At 42.1% G+C, this 20571-nt stretch overlaps 1 protein-coding gene across 1 annotated transcript in view; it reads left to right on the forward strand.

Annotated features, from left to right (window-relative positions):
- The window catches only part of LOC114643166 (uncharacterized), a 51479-nt gene extending 32212 nt beyond the window's left edge, over positions 1-19267 (forward strand). The window contains exons 6-8 of the mRNA XM_051934858.1: positions 8163-8187; positions 15131-15189; positions 18881-19267. Coding sequence (XP_051790818.1) covers positions 8163-8187; positions 15131-15189; positions 18881-18939 — 143 coding nt within the window. The 3' untranslated portion in view covers positions 18940-19267. The remainder of the gene's footprint in view (positions 1-8162; positions 8188-15130; positions 15190-18880) is intronic.
- Positions 19268-20571: the final 1304 nt, after the last annotated feature.

Here is a 20571-nt window from a genome sequence, read left to right on the forward strand (position 1 = left end):
GTATGTCATCTGGACCAACGGCCTTTCCATTTTTCATCCTCTTCATAGTTGTCCTTACTTCCTCCTTGCTAATCCGTTGCTCTTCCTGATTCACTATCTCCACATCATCCAACCTTATCCCTCTCTCATTCTCTTAATTCATCAGCCTCTCAAAGTATTCTTTCCATCTGTTCAACACACTCTCCTCACTTATGAGTACATTTCCATCTTTATTCTTTATCACCCTAACCTGCTGCACATCTATCCCGGCTCGGTCCCTCTGTCTAGCCAATTGGAACAGGTCCTTTTCTCCCTCCTTAGTTTCCAACCTCTCATACAACTCATCATAAACCTTTTCTTTAGTCTTTGCCACCTCTCTCTTCACCTTGCGCCTTATCACCTTGTACTCTTGTCTACTTTCTGCATGTCTCTGACTATCCCACTTCTTCTTTGCCATCCTCTTCTTCTGTATACTCTTCTGTACCTCCCCATTTCACCACCAGGTTTCCTTTTCCTCCTTCCTCTGTCCAGATGGCACGCCAAGCACCCTTCTTTCTGTCACCCTTACTACATCTGCTGTAGTTGCCCAGCTCTCTGGTAACACTTCACTGCCACCCAGTGCCTGTCTCACCTCCTCCCTAAACTCAACCTTGCAGTGTTCCTTTTTCAACTTCCACCATTTGATCCTTGGCTCTACCCTCACTCTCTTCCTCTTCTTGATCTCCAACATCATCCTACAGACCACCATCCTATGCTGCTTAACTACACTTTCCCCTGCCACCACTTTGCAGTCTTCAATCTCCTTCAGATTGACTCTTCTGCATAGGATGTAATCTACCTGTGTACATCGTCCGCCAGTCTTGTACATCACCCTATGTTCCTCCTTCTTCTTAAAATATGTATTCACCACAACCATGTCCATCCTTTTGGCAAAATCCACTATCCTCTGACCTTCTTCATTCCTCTCCTTGACACCATACATACCCATCACCTCCTCATCTCCTCTGTTCCCTTCACCAACATGTCCATTGAAATCTGCTCCAATCACCACTTTCTGTCCCTTGGGTACACTGCTCATCACTTCATCCAACTCACACCAAAAATCTTATTTCTCATCCATCGTACACCCAACTTGCGGGGCATAAGCACTAACAACATTCATTATCACACCTCCAATTTCCAGCTTCAAAATCATTAATCTGTCTGACACTCTTTTCACCTCCAAAACATTCTTCATATATTGTTCTTTCAGAAAAACCCCTACTGCATTTCTCCTCCCATCCACACCATGATAGAACAATTTGAATCCACCTCCAATCCACCTGGCCTTACTCCCCTTCCATTTAGTCTCTTGCACGCACAATATATCAACCTTCCCTCTCTCCATCATATCGGCTAACTCTCTCCCCTTACCAGTCATACTGCCAACTTTCAAAGTTTCTACCCTCAGTTCCACTCTCTTTACCTTCCTCCTCTCCTCCTGCCTCCAGACAAGTTATCCCCCTCTTCTTCTCCTTCTTTGCCCAACAGTAGCCCAATTTCACCCAGCACCCTGTTGGCTAATAGTACTGGTGGCGGTCGTTTTTAACTCGGGGCTCGACTGATCCAGTATGGAAATTTGTATTGTTGTCCGCATATTGATTTGGCATACAGTATTTGATTTTAGTATGCTTCAAAAAAATTCAACATTCAACCAACACCCAAACAAGAGGGCTATACAACTAGAGCGCCCCATATAAAATGGTTCTTTCCATAGGATTAAACAGAAAGTAAAATTAGAGAGATTCACCACATTCCTTCACTTTTTGTTATTTGGCAAACTTTGTGTGATTGCAGTGTATCCTCTTACATACTCATTTAATAAAGACTTGAATGTTTAGTTCCCAACTGTCTATGTTTGCATCCGTGTTCTGCCCATCATAATCCAGTTTATGGTCATTTGCAGCCAGAGTTTTTGTTCAGGATACCTATTCATCATGGAGCACCCTCATGAACACATTCCTGCTTACTAATATTGGGACCGATTACAGTCATATTCAACCTAATCTTTTATTAACCTAACCTGGGACCAACTCTGGAAAATGAAATTTATAGAGCCCTATCAACCTACTGTGTACATCTTTGGAATGTTAGAGGAGAATAATAACTAGAGAACAATCCATACAGACCTGGCATGAACACGCAAATTGCATGGCCAGGCTGGGAGTTTGTAGCGGGGCTACATAGTTAGTGTTGTTAAATGTCAGTTCTAAGTGTATCTTGTTTCCATTGTCCCGTTTGCTGTTTATGTGTGTGTATCAGGAAATGTCGTCCCCGTAAAGGGGGACGGATGATGGAAGAAGACCACAGCCTCTAACCTGGAAAACCCCTGTTCTTTATTAATCAATTACAGCCATCACATGGACTATTTAAGTAATCAGGAAGGAGAAGAGGAGAGAAAAGAGAGGAGAAAGGAGACCATTCGTTTTTCAACCATGTATCAACTTACTTGCTGTTTTTTTCACATCGCGCCTTTTCACCAGTTTGCTTTTCATTTTGCCGGGCTGTCTTTCAACCTTCATCTGCTGAGACCCCAGGGTCGATTCGCCATCCACCATACGCCGAGGAATCACAGTGAGGTTGTTCCATTTGCTGGGAAAATCAAACGACTCATTTATCACTAGTTCAGTCATCCGTATTCAGGACAGTTTTTATAACCGGACTCAAGTTCACAGTCATTCAATATCCATCCATCCATCCATTTTCCAACCCGCTGAATCCGAACACAGGGTCACGGGGGGTCTGCTGGAGCCAATCCCAGCCAACACAGGGCACAAGGCAGGAACCAATCCTGGGCAGGGTGCCAACCCACCGCAGGACACACAAACACACTCACACACCAAGCACACACTAGGGCTAATTTAGAATCGCCAATCCACCTAACCTGCATGTCTTTGGACTGTGGGACAAAACCAGAGTGCCCGGAGGAAACCCACGCAGACACGGGGAGAACATGCAAACTCCACGCAGGGAGGACCCGAGAAGTGAACCCAGGTCCCCAGGTCTCCCAACTGCGAGGCAGCAGCGATACCCACTGCGCAATTTTTGTTATTCGTGTTGTGTGTTATATGTTACAGGGGCAAGGGAGGGTTTTGTTGTATTTATATATGGTGGTGTCTCATTGTTGATGTGGTGGAGGGATATTTATATTTATGTTTCTATTTTTGCATTTGTCTTGTGGTTTTATTTAATACATTTAATCAGTTTAATTTTACATCCTGCTTTTGTGTACTTATATTTACACCGTCGATTGTGGGGAAAAGTTTAGTTGGTTAGAAGTACGGCTTGATAGTTAGATTCTTTCTCAGTAAATTATCCAGGCCACAGGTCTTGGAGGTGTAGCTGCCGGCTGGGTAAAGGGGTCGGCCGTTACAGATATTGCACTACCATGCTGTATTGGTTCCTAACTAATTATGTATGCATAGTGAATATTTTTGTTATTACCTTTTTACTCTAAGAAATGCCTATATTCCAAGCAGCCCTTTCTATATGCAGATTACACACTGTGCGTGGGGCCCATAATCAGAGAACCAATGCAGGACAGCCCATTGGATGTTCGCATACCTTCAAGGTTCAGGAGTTCTGCTGGAGAGCCAATTGGATTGCATATTTTTCTAGCTTGGTTTACTTGACTTCAGTCGATAACTCCTACCACAACAATAATCTTAACCATAGTATAACCAGGTGTATCGTGTAACATCACTGAAGTATAATACAAAGCGACAACCTCCTCAATGGAGAGGAGCACTGGAGGACCACAGCTTGACTCTGATGGGGATATAACTGTTTCATGAATCATCAAATTAATGCTGTTAACAATCACTAGCAGAGTGATGACTTCAGGTCAACACTAGTCAGGAGTGCAGAAAGAAAAAAAAGAAGAAAAAATGAAAGCATGAAGAAGCAGTTTGTGTTCTAAATTTGTCCAACTTCCAGTAAGATAGCTAATGCTACATCAATTGCCACTACGCTAAAGCTAGCAGTTTGCTGGAGCAATGGAATAGTATAATGTGTAATAGTTTTGATATCTAGTGCGTAACAGACATTATCTGATGTTACAGTACTTAGCTGACACATGGTTGAGGATTATTGATTACCGCCATTTAAACCACAGGACCTCTAGATAGATAGATAGATAGATACTTTATTAATCCCAAGGGGAAATTCACATACTACATGTTGTTAAAGTCTGCTGACGTTACTTGGCATATGAAGTGCACTGAGTGTTGTTGCACAGAGGACACATTTGTAAATGTCACCAACACACAAGTGCTCTCTTTCCTATGCGTTAATTATTGTGGGAAAGCACCAGGAAAGGAACTTTGACATGCAAAAAGAGCAATTAAACCAGATGTACTAGTTGGTCAATTTTATTGGCAGCTAAGATTTCTGATTTTATTAATGCCTTATTGCTATCTGCTGCCATTAGAAAGACGAAATGAAGTTATGATGAATTCATAAGTACAGTATAGATGATATACTCACGTGTCCATGTTCCAAATATCTAAATGTTCTGTGTCATTTTGACCCTGTGTTTACTGCATTAAGTAAGTTTATTAAGCACATTCAGTAGTAGTGGTAAGTAGTTATTAATTTATTATTATTTGTAGTATTTTATACATTAGTAGTAGTAGTAGCAGGTATTCAAATTGTTTTTGTTCCTGTTGTATCATATATCAAAAGTGATACTGTTGGCTATATCAAGTAAGAAAGAGTAACAGCACACTGAAACCTTGGACTTTTATTACTCTTATTACTATTATTACTGCTACTAATGAAGTCTTCATTTAAATAAACTAATAAAGTGGTATATCTTTGCCATTATACACCATTGAAGTCCAAATCTATGGGTTGTCTCCAGATTGCAGCAACCCTCCCAATTTCCCATTTTTTCAAAATTTAAACTCATCAAGAGATAACTAAGGTCATAAGAACATACAGTATAAGCAGCTTCAATACAGAAGATGTATTGTGATGACCTAATAGGTGACTTTTCCTTCAGAAAATGTAGATGTGTGCTATTTTGATATGCAGCTAAGAGACTGAAGATACCCCAAAGCATTCACTTACAGGTTTTGATTATTTTAAAAAGAATATTTGCGTTTATTTATTTATTTTTTCAAATTAAAGTTACAAGAAATACTATTGAATTGAATTCAATGTGGGGGGTGGGAAAAATTCTTGGGGCTCCTTGGGGCCTCAGTTTGGCTACAGATTGCACTGCCTATACTAAATTTATTTCTCAATCTAATTTTGAAAACTTTATTTTTATTTTATATATTTTTTCTGGTTCCTGTGATTCTCAGATGTATTGTGTCAACTTTGTGTCATTCTACTGCAACCTGAAATGTTAATATCTCTATGTTAATACACGGTGGTGTCACTCTGGACATGTTAACGTCAAAATCTCCACTTGCTGCAGGGATATCGAACTGTTGGCCGTAAGTTTACGTCCCTACTACTTGCCCAGAGAGTTTGGACACGTCATTGTTGTTATTGTATACATTCCTCCTCGGGCAGACGTGGAGTCAGCGAGTGACATCATCCATTCCGCTGTTGCTAAGTTACAAACGCAGCACCCTGAGGCGCTTGTGCTAATCGCTGGAGACTTTAACCATGTGACGCTGGACAAAACATTGCCTGCATTCTCCCAGTATGTGGACTGTAACACCCGGGGAAATAAGACTATTGATTTACTGTATGCAAACGTTAAAGACGCATACAGCGCCACCCCGCTGCCTGCGCTTGGGAAAGGAGATCATAACCTGGTTCAGCTTCAGCCTCACTATAAACCAAAAGTTAGAGTCCTACCTGTAACCACACGATCATTCAGGAAGTGGACCCCGGAGGCTGAGAATACTCTGAGAGAACTTTTTGGAACTACAGACTGGGATATCCTGCAGGGATTTCATAATGAGAACATTGAGGAAGTTGTTGACTGCACTACTGACTACATCAACTTCTGTATGGACATTGTAGTTCCTGTAAGAACAGTACGCTGCTATGCTAACAACAAGCCATGGATTACAAGTAACATCAAGGGCCTTTTGAATCAGAAGAAAAGGGCTTTTAAAGACGGTGATCAGCATGAGCTCAAGCGCGTGCAGAAGGAACTCCGAGTCCAACTCAGGGCGGCGAAGGAGCAGTACAGGAGAAAGCTGGAGCAGAAGTTGCAGAATAACAGCATGAAGGAAGTGTGGGATGGGATGAAGATCATCACTGGCTGCAGCTCGAAGCGGGGGTACCACCATTGAGAGAGACGTGAAGAGAGCAAACCAAATGAACAACTTTTTTAACAGGTTTGACCACCCTAACCCACTCTCACTCTCACCTCGGAGTACTGCACCCTCCACACATCCTTCTGCTGATACCAGCATAGGAAAAACATCCCCACCCATAATAACAACAGCGCAAGTGAGCAGAGAGCTGAGGAGACTTCGTGCCAGCAAAGCAGCGGGTCCAGATGGAGTATCGCCACGACTGCTGAAGGTCTGTGCATCGGAGCTGGGGGGTCCTCTACAGCGCATCTTCAACCTGAGCCTGGAACAGGGGAGAGTCCCGAGGCTTTGGAAAACATCTTGTATCACCCCAGTCCCAAAGGTATCACGTCCTAGTGAGCTGAATGACTTTCGGCCTGTTGCTCTGACATCACATGTGATGAAGACCATGGAGAGGCTGCTGCTTCACCACCTTAGGCCACAGGTTCAACACGCCCTTGACCCTCTGCAGTTTGCATATCAGGAGAAGGTGGGAGCGGAAGATGCCATCATCTATATGCTACACCGATCCCTCTCTCACTTGGACAGAGGCAGTGGTGCTGTAAGAATTATGTTTCTAGACTTCTCTAGCGCCTTCAACACAATCCAACCTCTGCTCCTTAGGGACAAGCTGACAGAGATGGGATTAGATTCATACCTAGTGGCATGGATCGTGGACTATCTTAAAGACAGACCTCAGTATGTGCGTCTTGGGAACTGCACGTCTGACATTGTGGTCAGCAACACAGGAGCGCCACAAGGGACTGTACTTTCTCCGGTCCTGTTCAGCCTATATACATCGGACTTCCAATACAACTCGGAGTCCTGCCATGTGCAAAAGTTCGCTGATGACACTGCTATCGTGGGCTGTATCAGGAATGGGCTGGAGGAGGAATATAGGGACCTAATCAATGACTTTGTTAAATGGTCCGACTCAAACCACCTACACCTGAACACCAGCAAAACCAAGGAGCTGGTGGTGGATTTTAGGAGGCCCAGACCCCTCATAGACCCAGTGATCATCAAAGGTGACTGTGTGCAGATGGTGCAGACCTATAAATATCTGGGAGTGCAGCTGGATGATAAATTAGACTGGACTGCCAATACTGATGCGCTGTGCAAGAAAGGACAAAGCCGGTTATACTTCCTTAGAAGGCTGGCTTCCTTCAACATCTGCAATAAGATGCTGCAGATGTTCTATCAAACAGTTGTGGCGAGCGCCCTCTTCTACGCAGTGGTGTGCTGGGGAGGCAGCATTAAGAGGAAAGACGCCTCACGCCTGGACAAACTGGTGAGGAAGGCAGGCTCTATTGTTGGCATGGAGCTGGACAGTTTAACATCTGTTGCAGAGCGAAGGGCGCTCAGAAGGCTCCTATCAATTATGGAGAATCCACTGCATCCACTTAATAGTATCATCTCCAGACAGAAGAGCAGCTTCAGCGACAGACTGCTGTCACTGTCCTGCTCCACAGACAGATTGAGGAGATCGTTCCTCCCCCAAACTATGCGACTCTTTAATTCCACCAGGGGGGGTAAACATTAATATTTAACATTATACATAGTTATTGTCTGTTTTTTTCACCTGTATTATTATCATTCTTTAATTTAATATTATTTATTGTATCAGTATGCTGCTGCTGAAGAATGTGAATTTCCCATTGGGATTAATAAAGTATCTATCTATCTATCTATCTATCTATCTATCTATCTATCTATCTATAACAGTAATACAGTAGCTGAAACAGTTGCTTTATTTGTTATTTACATATACAAAACTGAAGCATCAATGCCATTTCTAGAAAGTCATCAGTTTTCTGAACTAACCTGCATTTATTTATGAGAAATTGATAGATTGACTAATTAATTCAACATTTGTTTCACTTTCAGGCAAAAACAGGTGGAGGCAACAAAGGTAGGTGTTTTGAAAAAATCATACAAGCTGATGATAAAATAGTTGACTTATTAAAATAAAATGATAAGCAGTGTGAAGTTGTTCCTCAGTTTTGATCTAAAGTATATGCTTGTATGAATGATTTGAAACAGTTAAGCAACTACATGAAAACAGGAAACTGAGAATCAGAATGACATGGTAGGCTAATGGTCAGGTTTCACATGTCTATTACATTTGTGATCTCTACACTGTCAGCCACATAGTTAGTCTCTTCTCTAACAGAGGCAAGGTGAAGCCCGTACAGCACTCCTGGTGTCTGTTCTCCAGCTGCACAAGACAATGCTGGGTAACATGCTGCTCCAGTTCACCATGCATATCATTATTACAATGCAGATCAGGCTGTGTCACTAATGGAGTATGACGGTACATTAAAAAAAAGATTATTCAAACAATTCCAAAGAAAAGAACCATAAGGCAGGTAGGCGGTCATACAGAAGAAGAAATTCTAGGGAAAAAGTGGCCAACTCCAAAAAAAATACAAATGTGAAAACAAGAGTTAAAAAAAGTTAAAAAAAAATAAAAATATGGACTCAATACATTAAACAGTACTAGAAAATCCAAAAATGAAGACAAAAACAATGGGAGTTCAAATGGGTTACAGCAAAGAGAAAAAAAACTACTCAAGCAAAGTACCATCTGATCTCCATAGCAACAGACACATGTGGGAGGAGCCAGGAACTAATGTAGAGCACAGGGCAGAACTGGAGGCAGAAAAAAACTTTGCTTTTGGTATGGCTTGTTTGATTAATTTGATTTTAACATGTAATTCAAATTCCTGACCAAGAATCTTTTCTTTTATTTTGAACTTATCATTTACCTTCCTTGTTTTCACACTGCCTGTTATAATTTTCCATTAAATTTTCTGCTTTCTCAGTTAGATCATTCATTAACAAAATATTACGTTTCTTGCCTTGGGAATTGACAACTACTGCATATCCTTTATTGTCCACAGTCAACCCTTTTTGAAATTAACACTTTCAGCAGGACAATGAACCTTGATGAGATTGGAGGGGAGATTTTCAGAATTAATGTGTGGCTGAAGGATCTGCAAGAAATGAATGATGCAATTGAGCTAACATGAACCACCATCTCTAATGAATATTTCTAGTAGATTTTTAAATCTATGTTTAAATTGATACATGCTATTTTTGGGCCAAAGGGTGGGGGTGCAGGTGTTCCTATTTGAAACTATATAAATGTTGTGGAATGCCTGGTGTGGCGGAAGTGCTGCCATCCAGGGTTCCATAGCCATCCGGGCAACCCCTGGCAGTGGCCACATCCTCCCATAGGGATGAGTTTCCCAGCTCCGTTCCAGTGGCCCCCAAGCAGACCCGGGCAGCTGCCCTCTCGTGGTCCAGGGGAGGTATCATCCCTCTTGTGGGCCGTCCAGGTGTCCCGGCTGGGTAGGGTCCCCAGCTGTCTGGCACACTGCCCCATCACCAGCTGAAGCCCATATGGCAAAGCAGCTCGTCCCGCGAGGGTTGGATGTTTCCCACAGCGGGGCGCTGACACCATCATCCACAGTTCGGTCTTGCAAAATAAGCGACATATGGAGCGGAGATGTCATCCTGATGCCGCCTACTGGCGTCTTCCATCACGGCATACGGACAACGTTTCCACAGATGACCGGCCCCATGGCACTTGTAACATTAACAGACCCCCTGCCTTTCCGGTGCCATCTGGACTTGATAACAGGACGGGAACACCTGTGTCTCCTCAGCCAGGTTTGGGGCTGCTCTCCATCTCCATGGAGAGCGCTCTTTCAACGTACGTGAGCTCTCTGGCTCACGTTTCCGTTCTGTCGGGAGACCCCCCTTTCTTACTCTGGGGCCTCCTGTTACTCTGGGGTGCTGCAACAGCCTGGATCCCCTTATGGGACAAAGAGGGACCCCGTGCTGTTTGCACTCCTCTCGATCGGGTTACGAACACCACAGCTTCTTGGCGCGGGGCAATCTGGGTGCCGACACATACAAGCCGGCACCTCCCCCCTGTCTCGTCTCCCACTGCTTGCTCGGTACTCGTCCCTCGATCTACTGTAGGACGCCCCGCTACTTGAGTCCGGTCACACCGTCTCGGTTCCCTTCGCTGGGACTTCCTCTTTCCTTTACGGTACCGGTAGTACTCACCTGTACCGCATCAACGCCCTGGCTGGAGAATTCCACGTTGTACTCTTCCCCCCCCCCCCCCACTCCTTTATGGTCATCGGGGAAGTCTCAGTTTTCTTCTTCAACCCGTCGATCACCACTAGCATTAAGCGTTGGACCTGAAAAAGCAATTGTACGGGCCAAAGGGCTTCTTCCAGCTCCGTACAGCCGCCAGCAAAATCAAAACATCAGCCGGCGGTGAACTTACAGTTTGTTCTGTCCTCCTGTCCGGCTGTGAGCCGTGGAGCTCCTGCACATGCTCCGTTGGGTCTTTGTCCATGCCAGGATTGACGTTCGTTAGTCCCGCCCTTGACCACTCACCGGCGGGTACACAACACACTCTGTCCAATCCTGTGCTTGTCTCTGTGAGGGACTTCCGGTCTTCCAGTGCTCCCTCCACCCTATGACAGGACTCGACTGGGGAAGAGTCTTCCAGGTGGTTTCCGCCCTGCAACCCTTCTGCACTCAGTAGCGATTGCTCCTATTCTCCCGCTGTCGTCTCGCCATCACTCCATGGGTCGGCATGCTTTAGCCGCAGACGCGGATTCGTGCAGTCCCCTTCTATAAAGCAAGACCAGGGGACAGCAGGGTAAGCCCCGCCTGGTGTATCGCCATCATGTGCGAGACTTACCTCCTGGATCCCCTCTTCCTGAGCATGCTGTGGCCGTGTGGCCTCTTCCACTGCTCCGCCAACCCGTGCGTCCATGAAGACGAACGCTTGGCACAGGCGCCGCTACCTTCAGGGTGCATTTGCCTTTCTTCTTCCCCATCAAGTTGACCGTCTGCTAGGCGTTGACCTCAGCGAGCATCTTATTGAGCTGTTGGCCCAGGTATGCGTGCCGTGATGTGTGTGCACCTTATTTTTAAAATGGGTTCCCCACATTTTAGCAGGTGGAGAGCCCACGTTGGGCGCCATTGTGGAAAGCCAGCCCCCAGACACAGACAGACAGACACCATAATGTCCAAAAGCACACTCCTTTATTACTTTAACACTAGAATTACCAGAGTCTATGAAAAAACCCGTAGATCCGGCCCACCTTAAAACCGTTCTCACCTCTCTTTTGTCTTCTAAATGTGCCGATTAAGATGAGCAGCAAGCAGCTGGCTATTCCATCCCCCACTGTTGCAGAATGTTCACTAAGTTTTCGCAGCTCATGCCTTGTTTGATTATCTGGGAGTGACTGAACTGCTGGAGTTTTAGAGTGGAAATAATAGATCGTTATTTGGAACACACGCATTTCATGTGTGTTCCGTTTCTACAGTAATCTGTGTAAACACATTGTTAAAAGAGAAACTTTTTCATATTTTAGTAATAAATGTTACGAAATGTAGGTATAAACTATAGAATCTGTGAAGCCTGACATCTAAACATCAAATAAACACTTTCACAAAAGGTTCAAGGCTGATGCAATACTTTCCGTGGCGTAACACTAAGATTTGCTGAATCAGAGCAGAGTAGCCCTGCCGTGCCTTAGGGATCCGAGTTTGATTCCCTGCTGGGGAGGAAGTGTGTTTTCTTCTTTGTAACCTCAAATGGACATAAAATTTATAAATTGGTATGCACTGTAAATCGTTAAGTTTAAAATGTTGATTGCGGTTATTTCTGTTGATTAATTCATGCTTTTTCACTTAGAGTCAGAACAGGAGCTTATTCAGCTTATTCAGCTTCTGATCTGACTCTAACAGAGCCAGTATAACTTCACACCCGATCTGACGCTGTTCGTTTTCAAATAATATTGCATTACTTCAACGATGTTTTCTGATTGGTACTATTCGCGTCATAAAATGATTTCTTCAAAACATCACATATATTTGTCTCTTTCTTTTGTTAAAATGTGCGTTGATCACTGCTAGCATGTTGTAGCACACAGCAACTGGCCACCTGCATGTTCTTGCATGCACTGAATAAGACAGTGCTATATGCAATCATCAGATTCAAATGTTAACAGTTCACACACACGCAAGGATCGTCTTTCTTACATTTACAACGTGTGTACCTGTTACAATGTATTCACTTCTCTCTATGCTGTGATTTCTATTACACACCTGAAAGAAAGACAATATATGTGAAAACATCATTGCACTAATGCAATATTATTTGAAAACGAACAGCGTCAGATCGTTTGTGAATTTATGCTGGAACTGGAAATTCTCTGATGTGGAATCAGTTCTGTATGGTTGCGGGCATGGGTATGAGTGGTGGACATAACTGTGAATTACTGTGAATGTACATTGTGTTTTGAGATAATGAATAGAGCTGCAAATTACAGGTGCTTATTCAGTGTAATAGGAACCATAGCACAGAGAGGTGTGTACACTGTAACAAGTACACATGTCGTAAATGTAGGAAGGGTGCTCCTTGGGTGAGCTATCACGCGTCTTTATGTGAAAACAGCAGTGTCAGATGGGGAGTGTCTGATGATTGCATATAGTGCTGAAGTTACTGCTCTTTACTATGCTTTCCTCTGCATGTCCTGGAGTACAAAAGAAACAGCATACAGCAACATGTGGAGACTGGCAATATTGGGGGGAAAAAAAAACATGCGGTTGTATATTTTGTGATACACTGCAGAGCTATAGCGCGTCTTTATGTGAAAACAGCAGTGTCAGATGGGGTAGGGAAGGATCCTGAACGCGGCTGAGAGAATGAAAAGTGAATACAAAAAAAACAAAAACAAAGCTAATCTTTACAAATATCATAAATTACACCAGCTGTTACAGACTGAAATCAAATGTATCTTTTTATTCTAAAATAGTAAAAATAAGAGCAGTTCACATCTCAAAAGGGTGTCGTGCAGGATCAAACTCGCGACCTTTTGATTCCCAGTCAGCAACTGATACTGTTGCACCACAGCGGCAGTCATAGTAAATGAGTGTCAATGTCGCACACTAAGGCAGCTTTTTTTTCTGCAGTTATATTTTTGAACAAGCACACTTGTTCTGTTATAAAATTATTAAGAACACTATACTAATTCTGGGAAAGCCTGCTTTCCTCTCAAAACACCATCAGTTCTTCATGATATGGTTTCCACAAGATATTCCTTTGAGATTCTGCCTCATGTTGATATGATTGGTTCATGAAATATCTGAAGATTTGTCAGCCGCACATTCATACTGTGAATTGTCCATTCTACCACATCCCAAAGGTGTCCTGTTGGATTCAGCTCCATTGACTGGGAAGGGCACTGAAGAATACTGAGCTCATTGTCATATTTATGAAAGCATGTTTGAGATGACTGTTGCTTTGTGACATTGTGCATTATTATGCTGGATGTAGCCATTAGAACATAAGTATGAAGGGATGCAAATGGTCAGCAACAGTAATCATATAAGCTGTGCCATTCAAGCAATGTTTAATTGGTATTGATGAGCCTAAAGTGTGCCAAGAAAACATTCTCCACATCTTTGTACCACCACCCCCAGCATGAACTATTAACACAAAGCAAATTTTCCAAATTTTGTCCCTACCATCTGTTTGCCTCATCTGAAACTGAGATTCATCAGTTTGTTTGGCAGTTTTCCAGTCTTCAAATGTCCAGTTTTGGTGATCCAGTGTCCACGGCAGCCTCAGCTTTCTGTTCTTGCCTGACAGGAGTGGAACTCAACAAGGTTTTCTGCTGTTGTAGGTTTGATGTGTTGTGCATTCTGAGGTACTTTTCTGCTCACCTGAAATACTGTGATCTTCCTTTCAGCTGGGACACATGTGGCCATTCTCTTTTGACCTTTCTCAACAGCAAGATATTTCCGTTAGCAGAAATACTACTCTGAATGTTTTTGGCCCCATTCTGAGTAGACTCTAGAGACTATTTTGCAAGAAAATCTCAGGAGATCAGCAGTTACAGAAATGCTCAAACCACCCCGACTAGCACATTTATCATTCCATGGTGGAAATCCCTGAGATCACAATTTTTTCCACATTCTGGTGTTTGACGTGAACAATAACTGTAGCTCCTGAGCTGCATCTACATAATGTTATACAATGTGCTGCTGGCACATGATTGGCTGATTAGAAAATTGCATGGATAAGCAGTGTGATAAAGGTGTGTTATAGCGCCCGACCCGGCACAGACTGACACAGAGGCACGTGTAAAATCCAAACACAGACTTTATCTTCTTCAGCTGGAGGGCATGTCTTCCCCGTGAACCCCCCAGCCACAACACAGTCCCAAAAGCACTTAATATAAACAGCACAACTCTCCACCTTGGCACCACCACTCCTCCCAGGCAACCTCGTCCTATTCCTCCTGATTCTGGCTCCTGAGTGGTGGATGCTGCTGGCCCTTTTTATAGCCCACCTGGGGCTGTAGAGGTGTCCAGGTTGGCTCTGGGATCCATGCAGCACCCCCTGGCGGCCACCCCAGATCCCCACAGGGTTGTGGAGAGCTCCATCTTTCATGGAGCCCTGCAGGAAACTGAGGCACCATCGTCAACCAGGGAGGCAGCCACCAAGCGTCCCGGGGGAGGAACTGAGAAGCCCATGGCTGCTCCCCCGGAACATAAGTTGAAGGGGCGTCCCGGCCGGGCATAGGACCCGGCCGCCCACCACAGCAGATTTACAGATGTTCATAATAATTTCCTCAGTGAGTGTATTTCCCAAATGCAAGAATGTTAAGAGATCTTGTCATAGCTACATAGTGATGGGAACTGAAAAAGAAATACAATGTTTTAAGCTCTAAACCACACATTTAATGCAACAATGCTTGAGTTACATTACAGTGACATTCTAAAATTAAATAATAATGTTTTGCTTTATCTTTCAGGGAGTGGCAACAGCTTCAAAGGCTTCCTCAATCCAAACCCACAAAAAAGTCTTCTCTTCGTAAGTAGTAGTTGGAGATGAAATCATTTCAAATAATAAGACTGTATGTTTAAATTGTTTTTTATTGTTTGCAGGAGACTTTTTTGTTAAAAGGTTTTTGCTTTCTTTTACATTTGTACATATTATACAGCATAAAACTGTAATATACTGTATGTCAGTTGTCTGTTTTGTGCATTTACATACCGTATATACTCGGGGATAAGTTCTCCTGAAGATAAGTTTGGGACTTGATTTATCATATAATTTCTGGTATTTTATAACGTTGGTCGTATAAGTCGAATGCGGAAAACTCAAGCTATTTTTGAATGGGCATATAAGTCAGGGTCTAATTTTATGATCGACTTTTCGGGTTTCAAGAACCGACTTATACACTGTATGTGAGTATATATGGTAACTACAGTATGTCACTGTGCCCAACCACTCTAGTAACTAGATATGTTTGAAACAAAAAATTAAGGTATTTTCCAAGTTGTAGCAAACCTCCAGTTATGTTTTAGTTATGAATTTCTATCTAGTATGTATGTTTCCCATTTTAAATATAATTTTTAAAAAGTCACAGGTGTCATGGTAAAGTAAGGTTAGATTACTAGTGGGTGCCTCCAAGCCGTAGACCTCAGACAGAACTCCATAAGCACATGTTCCTGGGTTAAAATTAGGGTTAGGGTTAGTTATTGAATAATGTCACTTTAACAAACTTTTTTCAAACTGCGCAATCCTTTTTGTTTTTCTTGCACTCCTCCAAGGTGAGTGTTTTCTGTCTCCTCTGCTGACTTTGATTCTCCTAAGTGAGGCAAGATGCCTCCTTTTATGTTGGAGTACTTCTGATGTCATAAAGCAATGTGGGAGTACTTCTGGGTCATAGGGAAGCTCCTTAAAGTAGGGACCTAGGAACCCCAACAGTGTTGCTCTTCTGAACAACATGTCCGATGAAACCCTGCAGAGGTTCAAACTGGGACCATACTAGAATAGCATTGCTACCTTTAGCCCTGGTGGATAAATTGTCCAGTCTCTCCCAAAAAAAAACCTAAAATTTATTAAACAAAACCAATAATAACTGGAAAACTAACATAATAAAAATGATTAAAAATGCTAATAAAATCCCTACCATGTATTCCTCCTCATAACTGAATCAGGTTATACAGTATAGTACCTTCCAATACAGAATGTGGAGAAGGGTGTAGTACTCCTCTTGCTCATCTTTTCACTCTTCCTTTGTGGATTACTTAATGAATGTTGATGCTCCATATGTACTGTGGAATTGACTAAAGCTCTGCTGAACTTGGTTACTTCCACCACCAGTTAATTTATCCCACACCGTGTGTCTGTGTAGTCACAGTAACCAAATGGCTTTCTCCCAAGCTTGCAGAAGAAACATTCTCACAAACTACATGCATGCTTCAAGCACATCCACTATATATTAGTTGTTGAGTTAATGTGATAACTTGAAGTATTTATAATGCCAAGATTTATGTAGTTTAACTTAGTAACAGTATTGACGGGAAGATGCCAGCAAAAGTTATGTCTGCGCATTTGGCATATTATATTTTGTATTACATACTGCTTCAGGATCGCCTCATAACCATTTACATTCCAAAACTCACCAATGTCTACATCATTGTCTACTTTTTGTTATACTGCAGGGTTGTGACAAATGCATTTAGAGTTTTTTTTTCAGGTACGAAGAAAGTAAGGTAGTGCTACTCACTGGTAAAGTTGGCAATGTGTTGCATATTGATTAGCGCATGCAAGTTAAGAATCTCACTGTACTCTGTACACATGATAAAATTTTTGTTTAAAGATTGTAATGATGATCTGTTTTAATAACATGTAGCTCCTATCATAATTGCATGCTCCCTAAGCAAATTATAAAGTCGTATGTTCTTACAAAATAAGACAAACCTTCTGATGTACAACCCCAATTCCAATGAAGTTGGGACATTGTGTAAAACGTAAATAAAAACAGAATACAATGATTTGCAAATCCTTTTCAACCTATATTCAATTGAATACACTACAAAGACAAGATATTGAATGTTCAAACTGATAAACTTTATTGTTGTTTTGCAAATCTTCACTCATTTTGAATTTGATGCCTGCAACACGTTCCAAAAAAGCTGGGACAGGGGCATGTTTACCAACTGTATTATATCACCTTTCCTTTTAACAACACTCAATAAGTGTTTGGAAACTGAGAACACTAATTGTTGAAACTGTGTAGGTGGAATTCTTTCCCATTCTTGCTTGATGTACAACTTCAGTTGCTCAACAGACCGGGGTCTCCGTTGTCGTATTTTGCACTTCATAATGCGCCACACATTTTCAATGGGAGACGGGTCTGGACTGCAGGCAGGCCAGTCTAGTACCCGCACTCTTTTACTACGAAGCCACGCTGTTGTAACACATGCAGAATGTGGCTTCGCATTGTCCTGCTGAAATAAGCAGGGACGTCCCTGAAAAAGACGTTGCTTAGATGGCAGCATATGTTGCTCCAAAACCTGTATGTACCTTTCAGCATTAATGGTGCCTTCAGAGAATTGCAAGTTACCCATGCCATGGGCACTAACACACCCCCATACCATCACAGATGCTGGCTTTTGAACTGTGCTGATAACAATCAGGATGGTCCTTTTCCTCTTTGGCCCGGAGGACACGACATCCATGATTTCCAAAAACAATTTGAAATGTGGACTCGTCAGACCACAGCACACTTTTCCACTTTGCGTCAGTCCATCTCAGATGAGCTCGGGCCCAGAGAAGCTGGCGGCGTTTCTGGGTGTTGTTGATATATGGCTTTCGCTTTGCATGGTAGAGTTTTAACTTGCACTTGTAGATGTAGCGACAAACTGTGTTAACTAACAATGGTTTTCTGAAGTATTCCTGAGCCCACGTGGTAATATCCTGTACAGAATGATGTCGGTTTTTAATGCAGTGCCACCTGAGGGATCGAAGGTCACGGGCATCCAGTGTTGGTATTCGGCCTTGCCACTTACATGCAGAGATTTCTCCAGATTCTCTGAATCTTTTGATGATATTATGGACAGTAGATGATGAAATCCCTAGATTCCTTGCAATTGTATGTTGAGAAACGTTGTTCTTATACTGCTGGACCATTTGCCCATGCAGTTGTTCACAAAGTGGTGAACCTCGCCCCATCCTTGCTTGTGAATGACTGAGCCTTTTGTGGATGCTCCTTTTATACCCAATCATGACAAACACCTGTTTCCAATTAACCTGTTCACCTGTGGAATGTTCAAAACAGGTGTTTTTTGAACATTCCTCAACTTTCCCAGTCTTTTGCTGCCCCTGTCCCAGCTTTTTTGGAACTTGTTGCAGGCATCAAATTCAAAATGAGTGAAGATTTGCAAAAAAACAATAAAGTTTATCAGTTTGAACATTTCATATCTTGTCTTCGTAGTGTATTCAATTGAATATAAGTTGAAAAGGATTTGCGAATCATTGTATTCTGTTTTTATTTATGTTTTACACAACATCCCAACTTCATTGGAATTGGGGTTGTACACCAGTCCATTTAAGAAACACTAGTTAATGTTGCAGTCTATCTGCAGCTTTAAACCCAGAAGACATGCTACTTATTTGTAAACATGCATACTTTTACATGATAATAGAGCCTGTTGCCACAAAATAGTGATATGGAAACTAATTCTTATTCTGTCTTTGTGTAAATCAACAGGAGCAGGTGACAAGGAATTGGACCCAGTTGCTTTAAAAGAATCTGAGTTGGACCTGTGATCAAGGCGAGGGGCTGCTGCTAACACAGTTTACAGAAGAACTGCAGAAAGTGTATAAAATTTAAAAGAAACTTCTTACTCATCTCTGATATATGTTTAAAATTGAATGCAGCAGTAAGAGATCAACCACAAACTTAAATAAGTATGTGAAGCTAAACACTGCCTGAAACAGCCACATACGGTGTTTGACAGTTATCTGTGCGGTTACTTACAAGAACAAAAAATATCAGCAGCATCCTACATGCTCAGCACACACTTAATCCACACAGGGGTAAGTTTGATCATGTGGTTTGTGGTATTAAATACATTGGGTAATTTGAAAATACATAAAAATGTTTGTAGCACTTAAATATTTAATAACGAGAAACCAAAATTCTAATCTCAATATATTGTATATTTGACTACTGTTTCATTGTTAAATGCCAACAATAATTTTAAAGCTTTATTTTTTATGAAACAAATATGAGTGATACTTGTGTATAATACTGTCTGTTGCAAAGGCTTCTTTCCATGTCATCAAAAATTACCTTTCAGGAAATAACACATAGGTAAAATATTTATATATATATATATATATATATATATATATATATATGGCCTTGGCAGAATAGAAAAGTTTGTTTGCCACAATGTTATATTAGGTTTTTGATAAGTGCTTCTGATATAGTTACTCTTGGCAAACAAGTGTAAGAGGAGATGCAAAACAAAGACCATTTTAAAAAGATGACTCTAGTGTAAGGTCAAAAAAGAATAAGAAAATCTCTCCTGAAACAGCAACTGCAGAATCCATCTTTGGAGAAAACCCACGGATGGATTTTTTGCCAGGGTGCCTAAACACTGTATGGAACCAGCATGTAGGCTTACTGCCTACAAAGGAGAAATCACAGACAGGTGCAATGCGACTTTGATAACAGACAAGAGTAGAACATTAAAACCTAGCATTAGAAATTGGCTCTGGTACAAGGAACATAACATTTCTGGTGAAGAAGGAGCTGGAGTTTTTGAATAAGGAATGTACCACCTAGAATAGTCACACTTGCTCATACATACAGCAGTTGCTTAGGATGGCTCCTTAGGGGAGTGCCCAGTCATACTTTTTCTAGTCGAAGGGAAGGTCACCTCCATGTGACTTCAGGATTCATAGAAGAAAACTTTGTTGTTTGCATCCATCAGCCTACCAACTGTTCAGAGTATTCAGCCTTTTAGAGAGAAAGGTGTGTCATCTGTTTACTCTCTAGACTTACTGGGAGACTTCATAGTTCACATAGTCAATAATGGAGATACATGGGTCAATGATTGACTTGTTAATCATTTTATCTGCTCTGAGGCCATTGTGCATACTTGGGTATAAGTGGTGATGGAAAGATAGATACACCAGAATGACCTACACTGACAGGGAGGGTATGCAGTGAATGACTACCAGATGCCTCTGATTGTGATGACTTCAGCCCTCACCTCCAAAAGAGTTTCACCTGCATCTTTGGAGAGTTTAGGAACATGACGTTTGAAGTATCCCTCTTCAAGACTTCAAAATGTGGGGAAAACGTTGCTAATGTCTGTCATGATGGTAATCATAGAGTCTATTGGCAGACACCAGTGTTAAAGAAAGCTGTCAAGTTAAAGAAAAAGAAGG

The sequence above is a fragment of the Erpetoichthys calabaricus genome, chromosome 1, assembly GCF_900747795.2.
Source record: "Erpetoichthys calabaricus chromosome 1, fErpCal1.3, whole genome shotgun sequence".
In the NCBI taxonomy this organism is placed as follows: domain Eukaryota; kingdom Metazoa; phylum Chordata; class Cladistia; order Polypteriformes; family Polypteridae; genus Erpetoichthys; species Erpetoichthys calabaricus.